Raw genomic sequence first — 17,638 nt, forward strand, 5'->3', positions numbered from 1 at the left:
TTATGTTTTATACTTTAATAATGCAGCCTTCATAAAAATGCTGAAATACTGTAGGTGAGCAACCAGTATCTATAAAGGTCAAATAAAGTGACCTGTGTCTCATGTGCTCTAAACACTATATATAGTCTATTAAAATTATACAATTCTAAAAAAAATATTGTCAGGAATTTTTCTTGAACAAGTTCATGAAACAGATACATAATTGGTATTAGAATATTTATATGCATATTTTTACTAAGTGCTATGTGAGAATTTGTTTCCAGTAGTTGTACTATTTAAATGTGCAATCTATGGTTAATATATAAAAATCTTTTTTTTTCTATTTGTTGCTTGTATTTTGATATTGATGTTTTATAAGCATGGAACCCTGTAAACTGTAACCTGAAATATACCAAATACAATAACACATTATTGGTTATATTCAACAATACTATAGTTTGTGATTCACCCATTCAAGAAATATTGACATGGGTCAACTTTATACATTTCTCCAAAAGAACATACATGAATACTAAATTAATTGCAGGTTAGACACAGAAAACTTCAAACTATTTGGAAGAGCTAGATGTTGGTGGTGTTTGTGGTCTTAACATAATCCCTTAATTGTTTTAATGAATTGATCCTGACTATATATTAAACATGCATTTAACTGAGTTTTCTGTTGATAAATGGTTAGCCTGCTAAGGGTTCTTTATGGTCTTTTAGATGTGTAAAACATTACAAGGTGTACCAGTAATCACAAAAAAAACTGTAAAGTACTACAGATCACATGAACCACTGACCCCCAATTTCTACTAAAAACAAACATAACAAAGACCAGCAGTAACATGTAATCAAGATAGCATGACTAATACAGGCACACCATGTGGGGTTAATTCATTTTTACATGCTCACAATCATTCCCAGTTTGCCTATCTAGACCATATGTCTTAAAACTAACACACCGTCACAGTAACAAAAGTAAAAATTCAGCTAGAAAATTTTAGAAACAGCTCATAATTAGGTAAGCTGGATTACAACTTACTTTAAAAGTTATCTCCAATTGGAAACTTATTCACAAGTCTATGGTGGTTATCAACAATGACAAATCATTCAGTCACCATAAAAAAAAAAGGTGAGCCTCTAATCAGAACAAACAAATGGTCCAATTAAATTCAAAGTATATTAAGGGGCATTTAGAACCAAATGTGAAGGCCACCTGTACCTCTGGGGGTAAGAAACCATTAGTTTTCTAAAAAGTTCAACATTTTATAAATGGTAAATTCACCTTAAAAACCTTCCACATATAGTACAACAGTCTACATGAGACATCAGTATTGCTCACATATAATGAACACTCATGCATGTTAAAATGATTAAATCATTAGGAAGACCAAAATAAACATGAATGTGATTAGTGTTGGTAATGGAAAGGCAATCCAAAATGTCAGTGTCGACTTGTATATGGATGCTTCAGTTTGTAGAAAAAATATCCCAATCTGTAAGAATAATTTCATGTAAAATCGTGAGAAATATATCATGAAGCTAAAATAACCCGGATATAACTGAGAAGTCCACCCCTTTGTCAAGGGTGATATAAGGACATGTACAACTTAAAGTAAACAAAACGCTATTTTGTTTGTTTAGAAAACTTCTAAAACAAAAAGTGAAAACCAACGACCCAATTATTACTCGATTACTTAGGAAATGCAAGCACGGGAATTTCGTATCAATTGCAGGTGCTGCTGGAATGTTGCTACTTAGAAATGGAAAGTTTACAATTGGAAAGCTGAAATCATCTCTTCTGTCGTAAAGTTTTGTTTTCAACCGACCCTCATTGTCAATTTCTAGGTGTAAGTCAAGATATTAGGTACAAATAAGTGGCAACAGTAAGTAGTTTGCCGATATTCCAATCATAGTGGCAACCGTAGGTAGTTTGCCGATATTCCAATCATAATGGCAACAGTAAGTAGTTTGCCGATATTCCAATCATATATCCAATAAGTGGCAACAGTAAGTAGTTTGCCGATATTCTAATCATAGTGGCAACAGTAAGTAGTTTGCCAATATTCCAATCATATATCCAGTAAGTGGCAACAGTAAGTAGTTTGCCGATATTCCAATCATATATACAATAAGTGGCAACAGTAAGTAGTTTGCCGATATTCCAATCATAGTGGCAACCGTAGGTAGTTTGCCGATATTCCAATCATAGTGGCAACAGTAAGTAGTTTGCCGATATTCCAATCATATATCCAATAAGTGGCAACAGTAAGTAGTTTGCCGATATTCTAATCATAGTGGCAACAGTAAGTAGTTTGCCAATATTCCAATCATATATCCAATAAGTGGCAACAGTAAGTAGTTTGCCGATATTCCAATCATATATACAATAAGTGGCAACAGTAAGTAGTTTGCCGATATTCCAATCATATATACAACAATAAGATACAAATCAAGGTAAACAAACCACTTATGGAAATCGAATGAACCCCGAAAGGTGTGAGACTGGTTGGTCAACAGAGTAAACTTCTGTTATGCATGCAGCACCCGGTATGCCAATCCGTCATACTCAGTCAACGTTTATATATGTATGAAACCAAATATATATAAAAAGGATACGGGTTCAGTGTACATTTGCATCCATTCGTTTTGGATTTCTCGAAAACCAAAATGAATCAAAAACGAAAAATGCAAACACTCGTTTTCCGTCTTGGTTTTCAGAGAATCAAAATCGAAAAACGAAAACACTTTTGTTTTTCATTTTGTTTTTTTCAGAAATTGAATACGAAAAATAAAAACGAATGGACGCAACACAGACCCTATTAACACCATTCAATCAATAATTCATTGCCAAAGATTTAGCTTTGTATGGTAAAAAAAATATCTTAGCTTTCAGAGTAGCTTGTTCGCGGACTGTCTGCATTGTGCCTGTAAACATTTCCTTTTGTGATAGAATGGAATTTAACAATGCAAATAAACAATTGTTTTAACTGTAAACTGAATTCATATAATAAGAAAAAAACCATTTCAACATTTGTTTCTTATATCAAATAACTGTAAACTTATCAATTGTGACTTTTCGTCGTACATGTGACTTTCTGTTCTTTTTTTAAAAAAGTAACTTTATCAAGTTATTCGCTATTTTCACTTTCAAAAGTGGATTACCATCCATCATATGTTAAGAAGGAAGTATTTATTACTAATGTATTAATTAGCCTATGATAAAGAATTTCCCTTTACAATGCTTCAGTCACGTGAATTGAATCACTTAAAGGAAATAATATGATCATCACATTAGTACATTTGATGATCATAATTATTTTGTTTAATTGGAGATAACTTGTAAGTATAATGTATACAGTAGTAAATCAGTTTATATTTAGTTTATTCAGTTTTCGTATATATATATATATAAAAAAAAAGTAAATAAAAAAAACCAAGGCAAATTGATGCTTCCAATTAAAAAAATAAAATAAATCAATGTATGGAATTTTATTATTTTATATAATGTTGCTGAAATGGAATAAAGTATTTCTCTTCAAAGAACCCAATTGAAAACAAAGAATCTGATTTAATATGACAGCTTCTGAATATTATATCAATATAACAAAGATATTGGATGCAATACTATTGTTTACATTTTGCAGGGGGAGGCATAAAAGTCTATACAACCATGATGTCAGTAAAGTTTTTCTTCAGTCTTTTATATCTATCTTTCGTACGGATGGACATGCTTTGTTCTGCTTACTGTAAATGTGAACATAGATCTGCTACTTGTGACGGTAGTAATAAAACGGTCAAATTAACCTATATTCCAAAATTTCCAAGTGATATTACCAAAGTAGTATTTATCAACAACAATATATCGAACTTGTCTAGGTCGACGCTGAAGAACTTATCGCAACTGACTATTACTAATTTAGATTTAAAAAATAACAAGATTACAATTATACATAAGGATACATTTGCAGATATGAAACACTTATTCAAACTTGATATTTCCGGAAACTATCAAGTTCGAATAGAAAATGTGCAAAATTGTTTGCGCAGTTTGCCAAGTACTTTACACGAATTACTATTGAATCATATGCTGTGGCATCCGCTCAATAACATGAATACCATGTTTGACGGCTTGAAAAAAGGCCAAATAAGAAAAATTGAATTGAGTCATAGCTATTTAAAGCCTTTCAGCGGAAAATGGTTTGCTGGACTGAACTCGTTAACAGATATAGATATATCATGGAACTCTATTGGAGATAAGGATCTCAACTTCAAAGGCCTGAATAATTTGAAATGGTTAAGCCTAATTGGAAACTATTTAAATTATGTCCCAGATTTTTGTACAGGTGATTTGTATAAACTAGAAACACTTTTACTTTCAAATACTAGATTAGCTAATCTTATAAACCTTCAAAATAATACTCGTTGTCTCAGACAATTGACAACTCTTCATTTAAACGGAATAGCTGTACCAATTATCCCTAACAATGCCTTCTCGGAATTGGAATCTCTAAAAGTTTTGGAAATGACAAAGATGTCAACGCAACTAAAAAAGATTCTACCTTTAGCGTTCAACAGTTCATCACTATCAAGCTTATCATATTCAAAAAGTGATAGATTTATTTTTTGTAAAACTGGTGTTCAAATGGGCTATTTTGAGCCAAAAACTTTATTTAAATTTTGTCCGAGTTTAACGATGTTGGACTTGTCTCATAACTTTATAGAATTTACAAACCAGGAAATCAGAGATATGTTTTCACCCTTAATCAACTTAAGAGAAATCAAACTTCAATATCTAGACCTAGTATTGATGCCTAGACATTTTTTTCATCAATTTCCACGCTTACAGGGGATTTATCTGGATCATAATATGATTCTTCCATGGACCAATGGTAAGGAGATATTTCAAGGTTTAACAAACCTAACGGAACTTCATATATCGTCTAATAGGATTGGCCACTTCAGCTCTACATCTTTTCCTGAAAATATATTGAAAACTTTAGAGTCAATAGATCTGACTGGAAACCAGTTTTCTTGCACGTGCAAACTTACATGGTTCAAACATTGGATGAAGAATACTAAAGTTAAACTCTTAAATGAAACATATTACAACTGTGATGATCGCACAAAGCTCCAGGATTACAACCCAACGTATATTGCATGTTCAAATATCATATTTCTTATAACCGTCTCAGTTGGAGGCGGAGTTTGTTTTCTCCTCGCAGCTACTATTCTTGTTTACAGTTGCAGATGGCGTATTCGATTTCACATTTATAAAATACTTTCTTCCTCCCATTACTACCAGCAAATAGATGGCGACGATTACAGATATAGTGCATACGTTATATACTGTTACGAAGACTTCAAGTGGGTAAAACACGAACTTATACCTAAACTGGAAGAGAAGCATGGATTACATCTCTGTATACCTCACAGAGATTTCGAACTTGGAAAAGTTTTTGCCGACAATATTGTTGAACATATGAATCTAAGTAAAACAGTTATTACGGTCCTGTCAAATAATTTTGCGAAAAATGAATGGTGCTTATTCCAGCTTGCTGTGGCTCGTAGTAAATTGTCAAAAGATGGGACGTTTTCTATTTTTCCTGTTATGCTTGAAGAAATCGATTTTAAAAACATGAATTCATCCTTATATTCATTAATCAAATTGTCTAGTTATGCTGCCTGGAACTTTGATGAAAGAGGAGTAGAACTATTCTGGGAACAAGTTATAAACCATGTACAATAGATACAAATATCACATCTAAATTATATATTACAAAAAATTGACCAAACCTCCATGTTTGGTTTAATACTTCTTGCATTTGGCTTTTTTTAGTTAAACATGTAATAACACATCCAAACTCGCTGCATATTGATGTATAATTGTAATTTGATTTTTTTTTATGAAATAGTTTATTGTCGAGCCTGCAACTTTTGTTGCAGAAAGCTCGACATAGGGAAAGTGATCCGGCGGCGGCGGCGGCGGCGGCGGCGGCGGCTACGGCGGCGGCGTTAGCTAACTTCTTAAAAGCTTTATATTTTAGGAGGGGGAAGACCTGGATGCTTCATACTTTGTATATAGATGCCTCATGTTACGAAGTTTCCGTCAGTCACATGTCCAATGTCCTTGACCTCATTTTCATGGTTCAGTTACCACTTGAAAAAAAAGTTCATAATTTTTTGTAATGTTGAATTCTCTCTTATTATAAGTAATGGGATAACTATATTTGATATGTGCGTACCTTGCAAGGTCCTCATGTCTGTCAGACAGTTTTCACTTGACCTCGACCTCATTTCATGGATCAGTGAACAAGGTTAAGTTTTGGTGGTCAAGTCCATATCTCAGATACTATAAGCAATAGGGCTAGTATATTCGGTGTATGGAAGGACTGTAAGGTGTACATGTCCAACTGGTAGGTGTCATCTGACCTTGACCTCATTTTCATGGTTCAGTGGTTATAGTTAAATTTTTGTGTTTTGGTCTGTTGTTCTCATACTTTATGCAATAGGTCTACTATATTTGTTGTATGGAATGATTGTAAGGTGTACATGTCTAGCGGGCAGATGTCATGTGACCATGACCTCATTTTCATGGTTCAGTGGTCAAAGTTTTTGAGTTTGGTCTTTTTATCTAATACTATATGCCATAGGTCAACTATATTTGGTGTATGGAAATATTTTATGATCTTTATGTCAGTCGCGCAGGTTTTATTTGACCGTGACCTCATTTTCACAGTTCATTGCACAGTGGTAAGTTTTTGTGTTTTGGTCTATTTTTCTTAAACTATAAGTAATAGGTCAACTATATATGTTGTATAGAAGTATTGTTAGCTGTACATGTCTGCCTGGCATGGTTCATCTGACCTTGACCTCATTTTCAAGGTTCATTGGTTTTTGTTTAGTTATCTTGGTTACTGTTAAGTTTTTGGTACAGTTGTTATAAAGCCTAGCTTTTTACTTAGAACTATCAACATAATATCAATGATTAGTATAGAAGGCGAGACATTTCAGCGTGTGCACTCTTGTATATAGTACGTGTGATATCATTTTATAAAAGCTCGCGTTACGGTGAGTTGTATTATCACTGTTGATGTTTTTTTTTTAGAATATTAGATATTACATTCAACATATTATTTTACTGTCTTAAAAGTACAATATTTCCATTAAAAATATGAGCTTGCTTTCTGTCAATGCGGAAATTCTTTTTGCAGATTTTATAGATATACTTTTGTTCGTGTGTTTCTGTCGTAACGTATGCTTATTTTTCAAAAGTAAGAGACCCGGGCAATTTTTGTGTATTTGTATCTTTTACAGCGGTATAGCGGAACAACAAGAAAACGCTAGATATACAATCAGACTACCAGCTTGACATCAAGTACAAAAACAACAAATACAAAAAAGACAAGAAAAAAAAGACACACAATACCGATTTTTAAAGTACACTAGCAAAAAGGTCTTAATCGGAGTGCTAAATAGCTTTTTATGACAAAGTGATTGAGGTCACCTCTCATTAAACCTATTGTCTATCTACAACTTGTATAAAGCACAATTCGGATGCCAGTTCATTCATTTAAATGCTATTTGTGTATCTGTATTAATGTCAGAAATCGATGTAGATAAATCAATTGTTAGCTAAAATATGTACCAGATGACCAATTATTATTTATTACATAATCAGAGATCATACAGTAAGGTCAAGAATCGCCGTTATATACATGAAACCTATTGACAATATAGAGGTAAGGAATTATTTTCATTCTTTTTGCATATATTTGTTATTTAAATTTGCTACAGATGGACCGAGAGATGGACGAACACATTGTGTTATCTCCTCCCTCTTTTTGGTATATCTTCCCCGCGATCATTATTCATCCCTTCATTGAAATATTTAAATAACTGGTTTCTGTTGTGTTGATCTTGCTACACACATGATTCGGTTTGTATAAGATACGGAGACGTGTTATGATTGTCAATGAGACAACTATTCAACAAAGTCCGACTGGAGCAGATCAACTATATGATTCTATAACTAGAGTTTGTATGTTTGATGTCACATCATGTTCACGCAAGTGGTAACTATTATATCGTACCCTGCCAACAAGGAAATTATCAAAAATGAGTTTACTCAATAATTCCATTAAACATTAGCACTGATGCATATGTAATAACTATAATGTAACCTACATGTTTTAAGGATTCTAGATTTTGTTTTTGTAATGACGTAAGCAGTATATTACTTCAAAGTTTTTCTCAAATAACTTCATCATCTGGCAATATTATTCAATTTGTAAAGGATTCTTGCCATATTCAAAGTGCAATTTGAATACTTCTTTATTTAATAATCTGCACAATCACAAAGAAATTAACAAAGCGTATATTGCTTTTATCTTTTAACAGATGTAAATCTTTTTTTTTTATTGAAACCATATTCTCGCTGTTTGCAAGCAAGGTTAAATCCTATTGTTGCATTATTGTTTTTATTATGGTAACCTATAAATCTTTTTATGTATGCAATTACTTCAACAATCTAAAAGATGATAGAAGTTGCTGATGGGTCTATATATCATTAAAATGTAATGGATTTTTGAGGTGTAAAGATATAATAATACCACCATAGGCAAATTAGAAAATTAAGCAGATGCTACTGTGTTCAAATTTTCACTGAATTTGTAATAACTTATTATCTCTTAGATTGAATCTTGAATCTGAGATCTTGAAAGTCTATGGATTGCCCTGGAACTAACTCAAACAAAGACGAGATATGAAAGAAAAAGAGGACGCGTGTGCTAAAGCGTTTGAGAGTGTATTAGACGAAGTTGGACATTTTGGATATTTTCAAAAGAGATTATTTTTTCTAACATCATGTCTGCAAATTCTAGCAACGCCAGTGATTTTATACTTTGGATTATTAACAGAATTACCTGTAATATATTCGTACAAATGTAGTGATACAACTACAACATATTCAGAAGAAATTACGGGAACATGTGTCAATATATCTGTCGCTGGACCAATTAAAAATCTTCCACAGGTAAGTTAGAAATAAATTAAAATGAGGCAAATAGCTGTAAACCTTTTGATATTTTCTTCTCCAATCTAAATATATTCTTTAACAATTATTCCGCAGCGATGTCCATTATAATGACCAATAAATCTTGTATGAATCAGAAATCTAGGATTTTTTTTTTAATTTAAAGCAGTATAGAGATATAAACGCATTGAAAATCTGCGCATATATTGTAAGGTCATCTTGCTGTTTATTTACACTTGTCTTAGATATACCATTACATGTTTGCGTTTTAAGAGAAAAATACCAGAATGTTGATGTATTCTACCTTGCATCGATTTTGCAGTCATTAATGTCATGTTAATTCAAATGGGTGATGACCCAGCTAGTCTAACAATAGTAATGACCCACATGATTACATGTTAACCTTCATACCAATTGTTAGTGAACATCTGAATTCATTTACGTAGATACAAAATGCTAAATCAGATTACGGTAATTTCCAAGAGTATATAGTTTATCATACATTAATATACTGTTAATCTTTGCAATTCTCTTTCCTCTTTTAATGCTTTGATCGGAGAATTACTGGGAACGAACTTTGATTTGTCACTTGTAAAAAGATTTTTTTGTTGTTTTTGTAGTGGATGTATACGAACCAGACTTCAGGAGATGTAAATGTTGTGTTTTACGTTCAGACTACAGGTCTTGTCCTTGGTACCATCATCGGTGGCTTTGTAGCTGATTTATTGGGAAGAAAACATATTTTATTTTTGTCATATGCTATTATGATGATATCACATGCCTTAGTAGCGGCATGCTCAGATTTTGTATGTTTTGGTACTGGTCGATTCGTCACAAACTTTTTTGCAGGTATATATTATACAAGTTATCAATTTTACTCATTAAAAAATATTTTACGACTTTAGGTGATAGTAAAGCATACTATTCTGTAAATCATTTATTATTAAAACAGTTTTACTGTTCACTACTCAAATATCACCAACACTGCATACATTATATACATATGGTGCCTGCAGAGAGGTTCGAACCACTAAAACATAGACGCCAACGCAATCAAAAGTTTATTATTAATATTATATGTTTCGCATATTGGTACGTTAACAGTGCAGCCAAAACAAAAATTGAAAAAAAGGAGTTACTATAAGCATGATAAGAGCCACAATTAATAGCCGCTGAAAATCGTATTTGCAAAAGTCTGTTATTTTCTATCAAATTATAGAACAGTAATGACTTTAATAGCCTGATGCTGCCATTTTACATTTCACCTTGGCATTTATAAAGCGAAATAAGAAAATAAAATTGAGAATGGAAATGGGGAATTTGTCAAAGAGACAACAATCCGACTAAAGAGCAGAAAACAGCGAGAAAATCCCGCATCCGAAGGCGAAACCAGGTAGTCCCTAAACATATGTGTACTAATTCAGTGAACAAATATATATATCAATGAAAGCAGATTTAAATTTTCGTTTAAAGATTTCTGTGTTATCGCCGAATCGCTTTTTTGCGTATAAGTGCGGCAATTTTATATATTCACCAGTAATACCAGTCAAAATGTTACCCTAACGGGGAAGACATTGAAATAAATGATAAAGCAAACTGCAAAAAATCATACAATAACGGGATGCTATAGCCTGCAAATTGAGTATCTAAAGAAAATTAGCCTATATATTAGAGTTTAATTTCAACTATGAAAATAAGAAAACATCTAAATTTGAATATTTCCCTTTTCTTATCATTTTTTGGAAGGGCCTTTAGACTATCTTGCAGCTATTTTTCTGATACATCGTATACATTGTAACAGCTCGGGCATAATTCCTTGAAGAAGCATCATCTTGGAAAGATGCGAACATGCATTAGCTACTTTAAAATAGACAACCTGTTAACGTATTTGATAAAGTTTTAATTTTCATTCTTTAGAAAACGAGAAAGACGCAAACATGTCGAAATGCTGTAGTGCACACTAAATGAAGTGTTGTACTGAATGTGCTTATTATATTCATAGATAATGCTTAAATTAAAAAGGAAAAACTGAATTGAATTGAAATTATGAAATGAATTGTTTTGACCTGTTGTTATTACTATTTTTAGGATCTTTCATCGTGCCATCAACTGTCCTTTACATGGAGTACCTAGGACGTAATTGGCGAGATATATGCATCTGTACCTGTCTATGGTGGTTTGGTACGATCATACTGAGTATAGGGGCTGTTATAACATATGACTGGAGGTATCTGGCTGTGATCTTTGGAGTTCTGGGAGTACCTATGAGTGGATTTTATTTGTAAGTTTGATTGTGAAAATCGATTTGCAGGTGTAAATTTTAACCGAAAATGGAATGTGTACATGTAAATTACTGCTCTTCAATTTTTTGGGCTTTTAACCACATGCACTTGTTTTTATCCATGACCTTCCCATGGATAGAAAAAAGTGCCTGTGGGGTATTACTATGAGTCATAGATTATGGCAACATTGACATTCTAACTTTACGTACTTTTCAAAAAAGATAGTAGTACTAGATATAAGAAGATGTGGTATGAGTGCAATTGAGACAACTCTTCATCCAAGTCACAATTTATAAAAGTAAATCATTATAGGTCAAAGTACGGTCTTCAACACGGAGCCTTGGCTCACACCGAACAGCAAGCTCTAAAGGGCACCAAAAATTACTAGTGTAAAACCATTCAACCGGGAAAACCAACGGTCTTATCTATATAAAAAACGAGAAACGAGAAACACTTATGAACGTGCATCAACAAACGACAACTACTGAACATCAGATACTAGTATGTAAAAAGGTACACTAGGGAACAATTTCTTTTAGTAATAAAACGAAAGACGACAGGCCTTTGACAATTATAATTTTGCCCTATACTATCCACGAATCAGTAAAACATATGAATAGATTAATTAACTTATTAACTTATAAATTTGGACAGCTTGACCATTTTTCTTTTAGAACATCCCTTTTATCTTAATATTGTTCTTTTTTCTAAGACTCTTTGGAAAACCTCTTCAATGAAGCACGCTCTCAATTATTATCTTCTTCAGTTTATTTCCAGAAAGTTTTAGATGGTATTGTTGCAGACAGAAATTCAATGAGGCTGAACATATTTTGAGGGAAATGACATCATGCAACTCTCATAAAAAGCCGGATGTGACATCAGTGTGTGATAATATTACCATGGCAGTGATAAACACCATGCGTGTCAGAACATATACATATCTAGACATTTTTAAAACAAAACGCCTGATAACCAGCATTACCATTCTTTCTTTTGCAAGGTATGTGTTTCAATTACGCATAGATTTGTTTGCCTCGTTAATTGATCTCAAATTTGTAAGCTTATAAAGACACTTCATAAATTTCGTGCGTCTAAAGCGCTTTTCCAGATTAACCTTACTCCGGAACACCCGAACCTAAACAAATACTGAAATGATATGAGCAAACAGGATCTAAACAGAATAGCCAAGTTCCTCTGGGGTTAATTTTTCTCAAGTCCATTATTTGTCTTATATTACTGTCAACACTGGGATCATACATACATGTACAAAGATATTCCAGGTTAGAATTTTTGGATTGGAGACAGATGACTTGGCTATTGGCCCGTATACAGGCGACATGGCTTAGTATGTGTTGACTCGTACATATAGGTGACTTGGCTTACTATGGGTTGACTTGCATATGGTCGTATTGGCTAACTATGGCATCGCACACAAAACTATATTCTACAAGTGTACTAGCTGCGGAAACGTAGCTCGTAGGTTTATATGTTATTTTTTGACTATTTGGTCCGCAAATAGTAAAAAAAACACGTAAGGACCCAAGAGCTACGTTTCCTCAGCTACAAGTGTACAACTTCGACTATCTATAGCAGGATTCACAATAAGTGTCTTCTAAATTGGTCCTTTATTGATACATTTGCGATCTGAAATACTAAAAATTTCATTTTTAAATATATTTTAGTTCGTAAAATTAATAGGATTTAGCAATTAACCAGTTGTCTTGAATACTTATGTTTAATGGATTAACAAACTATATGATATGTAGCTGATGTAAATGTGTTTTAGATGTATTGCTCATGTAATTTTACTGTTTTCTCCTTTTATTTCAGTTGTATAAGTTGTATTGTGTACAGATGTTTAATGGAGAGAGTATGGGACTTAACAAACAACATTTACATAGATAATAGTCTGAGATACATTGTAGATTTACCAATAATTTTTTCTGCAATGGTAATTAGCAAATGGTAAGAATTTTTTATTATGAATTATTGAAAAATATTAATAGATTAGATGAAAGATGCTAAAAGGTTTATATAGATTAAGAATCTATAATAACCATTAACAGTATGAAAAAAAAAAAGAAAACAACACACTAAGTCTTTAATTATAAATATTAATGCATCCGATTTGCTTCTCTTGATTTACCTTCATCACAAACGTTCAAAGCCGAATATTTGTAAGCCAAGGAAAGTGTTGAAGTGATCTATGACCATACTAAAATGAACCTTCTTTGAATCAGTTTTAAAAGTAGATTGATAATTTTCCGTTACTGCATTTTTACATCCAAGCAGAATTATTGTCTTAGAAAAAATAACTACAGTTATCCTTGTCTAATGTCAAATACTTTTATTATCAGCATCAGACGAAGTAAACAACTATGCACACATATCATATAACCAAGGTATATGTTTTTGTTTGTTTTAGTATTGGTCGAAGATGGTGTATATTTCTGTATGCCATGTCCTCTGGATTTGCTATGATGTGTGTAATTGTACTGACAGTAGTAGATGGTCTTCTTAAGGACGAAGAGATCATCACTGGGATTGCCTTATTTGGTAAACTGGGAGTGGCATCAACGATTATTTTTCTGTTCTTGGTTGCTTTGGAGGTTTTCCCGACCACAATAAGGTATTTTAGAGATACAATAATATTATATGAAAATAAGAAGATGCGATATGATTGCAAATAAGATGATTCTCCGCCAGAAACCAAATGATTTAGAGGGTTACCAACCAAAGATGACCGTGCAGCAATGAGTAAAACTCGTAAATCCAGTGTAAAGCCAACATCACAAATTATTTGAAGGGAGTAACACGAATAAAAAGTTTTAAAATACGACAATTACAAAAACACACAAAATGCAAAATTATAACTAAAAAAAAAGATCACAAACAAACTAGAAGTAAATGTGATTAATTTTTAGTAGATATTATAAACTGGTATCATGATATGGTATGAATTTTTAGTAGATATTATATACTGGTATCATGATATGGTATGCATTTTTAGTAGATATTATATACTGGTATCATGATATGGTATGAATTTGTAGTAGATATTATATACTGGTATCATGATATGGTATGAATTTTGTGTTTTGTTCTGTTCTCTATTTTTCTCTCGCAACGATATAGTAGAAAACTTCGCAAATGTTTCTTTTGAACACTGTGTATGGTGGATTGTGTTAAAAAAACTTTGTTTAACCATTCACACGTTAAAGTGTCTGTCCAAAAATCTAGTTTGTCATTGTCGGTGTTATTTCCTCTTTGTAGTTTTCGTATTCCGTTTTGTATGGGAATGTGTGTTGCGAATATGGTGGTTTGAGTGAAATATCATGATAACCATGATATTCATGGTAACCATGATATTTCACCCAAACCACCATATTCTCAACACACATTAGAATATGGTGGTTTGGGTGAAATATCATGGTTACCATGATATTTCACTCAAACCACCATATTCTCAACACACATTCCCATACAAAACGACAGGTTTGTTTCAAATGTGTTGTTGTGTTGATGTCCCATTGATGTTTAATTTCTATTTGCATGTCATATGTAAGTTATGTATTTGATTGATTGATTGTTGGTTGCTTTTAAACGCCGCATGAGCATAAAAAGGCTATATCGCGGCGATTTTATGTATTTGATAGTGAACACGTAAAATTGCATTGTTATCACATTTATCGTACCACCTATAGATTTATAGAGATATGAATGGTTAAAGGACTACACGTGGTGACTATGTATATTTAAAATAGGGTGTCCTAAAAAATATAGGATTAGTTACCATACATGGTTAGCAACCATATGGGGTTAGTAAAGAGTTACTTCCCTTTCAAAACAAAAAAGATGCCACAACCCTTTATAAAAACAACACGGTGTTGAGGAAAAAAGGATTCAACTGACGAAGAAATTGATGATGAAAGGTTAAAATAAGTTGATAAAACATAATTAAAGCTAACACGTTGTTATTGTTGGCATAACGGAGTTACTTCCCTTTCAAAACAAAAAGAAATCTGAAAGGATTCAACAGACCAAGAAATTGATACATGTAATGAACGATTGAAATAAATTCATAAAACAAATCTGAAGCTAAAAATTTGTTATTGGTGGCATTTGTTTTCTGTATAGACAAATGGAAGTAGTATCTTAATACTAAGTATTGAAGACTTGATCACTTTCATTAGGCCGCTAGTCAAAATACCACATGTGAAGATAGTCGGTAAGTTCGTTACACGGTGCACTAGTGACCTAATACGATATATATGGGGTCAGTAAATTCCATATGGGGATTCGAGCTTCGCTGTCACCCGATATAGAATTTACTGACCCCATATATAACGTATTAGGTCACTAACACACCATGTAACTAATTATACTATTTCTTTTATAGATGTATGGGAACAGCTTTAGTTTTTACAAGTTGTATTTGTGGATTAACAGTTGGAAGATACATCTGTACAGTTCTAAATCAGGTAACGTTTACAAAATTAAAGAAATTTATTTATTTCCTATTTTTTTTGTATTACTAGTATGGTTGCCTAAATTTTCTGTGTATTTATATCTAGTTTGTTCAACTCGAAAATATTTATCAGAACATAATCAATAGATCAAGACCAGATCACAATTGTGTTAATTAAATTACTATGTAAGCAATTTGTTCTCTTCATTGACAAAATTTGTGTAACTCATAAAGGCATCAACTGTTTAAAATTTAAATTTTTATAATAATGTTTCACGTTTACCAAAGAGTGCAAGATTCATAGCAGTAAACTATGCCTATCTAGGTCTGAGTTATGCCGCTTTCCCCCAAGAACATAACAGCTATTATCGTGGACGGTTGAAAAAGGAAATTTTAGTGTCACTGATAATACTTTTGTAGATGAAACGATCGTCTGGCGTACATCATTCCTATACGCCTGGTATCTGTGAAGAGTTTGTTTTTCGATAGTAAATACTAATCTGCAAAACAAAAACGTAGGAGAACCGTATCAACTAAGCCTTAGTAGATGCATGTATATACTTAATCGGAAGAATTCATTATATTTTTTTTATCTTATTCATTTAAAACTGATATTATTATTTTTCAGTCATTTCATTACACATCAACATTTATTGGATATGGTACTTTCATGTGTTTTGTTGGTTTCATCTCATTATTACTACCGGAAACGTATAATCAACCATTACCAGACATTGTAAAAAGTCGTCATCGTATAATTGCATCGCAAGATCTTACTCGAATAGCACATGACTGGAACAAGATGTAATAAAATATTGAAAAGTTATTATTGTGTTTGAGTAAAACCAACGTACCGCCATCAGCACACTAGTACCGATGCTAGGGGATAACCAGTGAACGGAAAAATCTTGAATGTAGATTTTAATAACCTGGATATTCCTGTACACACATTCGGGGCGAATATTGACGGATTTTTTTTTTCAGTTATGAAAAACATGGGGTGGGGTGCCAAAAAGAGAGTAGAACTATTAATCTTCATCATATTGTGTTTTTAGGTTATCATCGAACGTTGGTACTACGCGAACAATTAAGAGACTGAGTGCATGCTTCTTAACTCCTGTTTGTCTGTCCGTTGTACGTTATATATTTCTTTCTCATTTTCCTCGGCTACAAAAAAAATCAGAACTTTTTGATAGTTGGTATTGAGCTTATTATTTGGAACTTATACAGTATGGCATTTTTCAGATAAGTTACGTACCTTCTACCTGGTCTCCGCATATATATCAAAATAAGGAGATGTAAAAATAAGAAATTCTCGTAGGATTTTTCTCTTACTGTAAATTCATTGTTGTTCGTGTGGTACCAAATTTCGTGGTTTTCCAAGGTATAAATGTGTCACGAGTTATAAGCGTTCAATTTAATAACAAAATTCCGATAGACTTGAAAAAAGTAAATTCACAAAAGTACTGAATTTCGAGGAAAATTCAAAACGAAAAGTTCCTAATTAAATGGCAAAATCAAAAGCTCAAACACATCAAACAAATGGATTACAAAAAGAGGGACGAAAGATACCAGAGTGATAGTCAAACTCATAAATCGAAAATAAACTAACAACGCCATGGATAAAAATGAAAAAGACAAACAAACAAACAATAGTATACATGCCACAACACAGAACACTAAAGAATAAGCAACACGAACCCCACCAAAAACTAGGGGTGATCTCAGGTGCTCCGGAAGGGTAAGCAGATCCTGCTGCACATGTGTCACCCGTCGTGTTGCTTATGTGATAACAAATCCGGTAAATAGTCTAATTCGGTAGGTCACATTCATATAGGGGGGATCGTAGTTCTCACGTAAGGAACATATCCG

The 17,638-nt window shown here is 32.7% G+C and overlaps 2 protein-coding genes across 3 annotated transcripts; both read left to right on the top strand.

Annotated features, from left to right (window-relative positions):
* The first annotated feature begins 754 nt into the window (after positions 1–754).
* LOC143045897 (toll-like receptor 4) lies at positions 755–7,166 on the top strand. The gene is made up of 2 exons (XM_076218725.1): positions 755–3,324; positions 3,630–7,166. Exon 2 carries the CDS (start codon positions 3,656–3,658, stop codon positions 5,729–5,731), a length of 2,076 nt encoding a protein of 691 aa, XP_076074840.1. The 5' UTR covers positions 755–3,324; positions 3,630–3,655; the 3' UTR covers positions 5,732–7,166.
* Positions 7,167–7,338: 172 nt separating this feature from the next.
* Positions 7,339–16,592, top strand: LOC143045898 (solute carrier family 22 member 15-like). 2 transcript variants are annotated; one of them, XM_076218726.1, is made up of 9 exons: positions 7,339–7,724; positions 8,677–9,016; positions 9,637–9,865; positions 11,105–11,297; positions 12,065–12,298; positions 13,129–13,263; positions 13,724–13,927; positions 15,698–15,779; positions 16,395–16,592. In XM_076218726.1, exons 2-9 carry the CDS (start codon positions 8,747–8,749, stop codon positions 16,572–16,574), a joined length of 1,527 nt encoding a protein of 508 aa, XP_076074841.1. In that variant the 5' UTR covers positions 7,339–7,724; positions 8,677–8,746; the 3' UTR covers positions 16,575–16,592. The 2 variants fall into 2 exon arrangements, with proteins under 2 accessions (XP_076074841.1, XP_076074842.1); XM_076218727.1 differs by lacking the exon at positions 7,339–7,724 and having other exon boundaries at positions 8,510–9,016.
* Positions 16,593–17,638: the final 1,046 nt, after the last annotated feature.

The sequence above is a fragment of the Mytilus galloprovincialis genome, chromosome 9 (assembly GCF_965363235.1).
Source record: "Mytilus galloprovincialis chromosome 9, xbMytGall1.hap1.1, whole genome shotgun sequence".
Classification (NCBI taxonomy): Eukaryota; Metazoa; Mollusca; class Bivalvia; order Mytilida; family Mytilidae; genus Mytilus; species Mytilus galloprovincialis.

Excerpts from the sequence above, each read along its gene's own strand:
- LOC143045897 (XM_076218725.1), top strand. The coding sequence starts at position 3,656 with ATGATGTCAGTAAAGTTTTTCTTCAGTCTTTTATATCTATCTTTCGTA.
- LOC143045898 (XM_076218726.1), top strand. The coding sequence starts at position 8,747 with ATGAAAGAAAAAGAGGACGCGTGTGCTAAAGCGTTTGAGAGTGTATTA. Across the intron at positions 9,017-9,636 it reads CAATTAAAAATCTTCCACAG|TGGATGTATACGAACCAGAC; the intron begins GTAAGTTAGAAA and ends TTGTTTTTGTAG. Across the intron at positions 9,866-11,104 it reads CGTCACAAACTTTTTTGCAG|GATCTTTCATCGTGCCATCA; the intron begins GTATATATTATA and ends TACTATTTTTAG.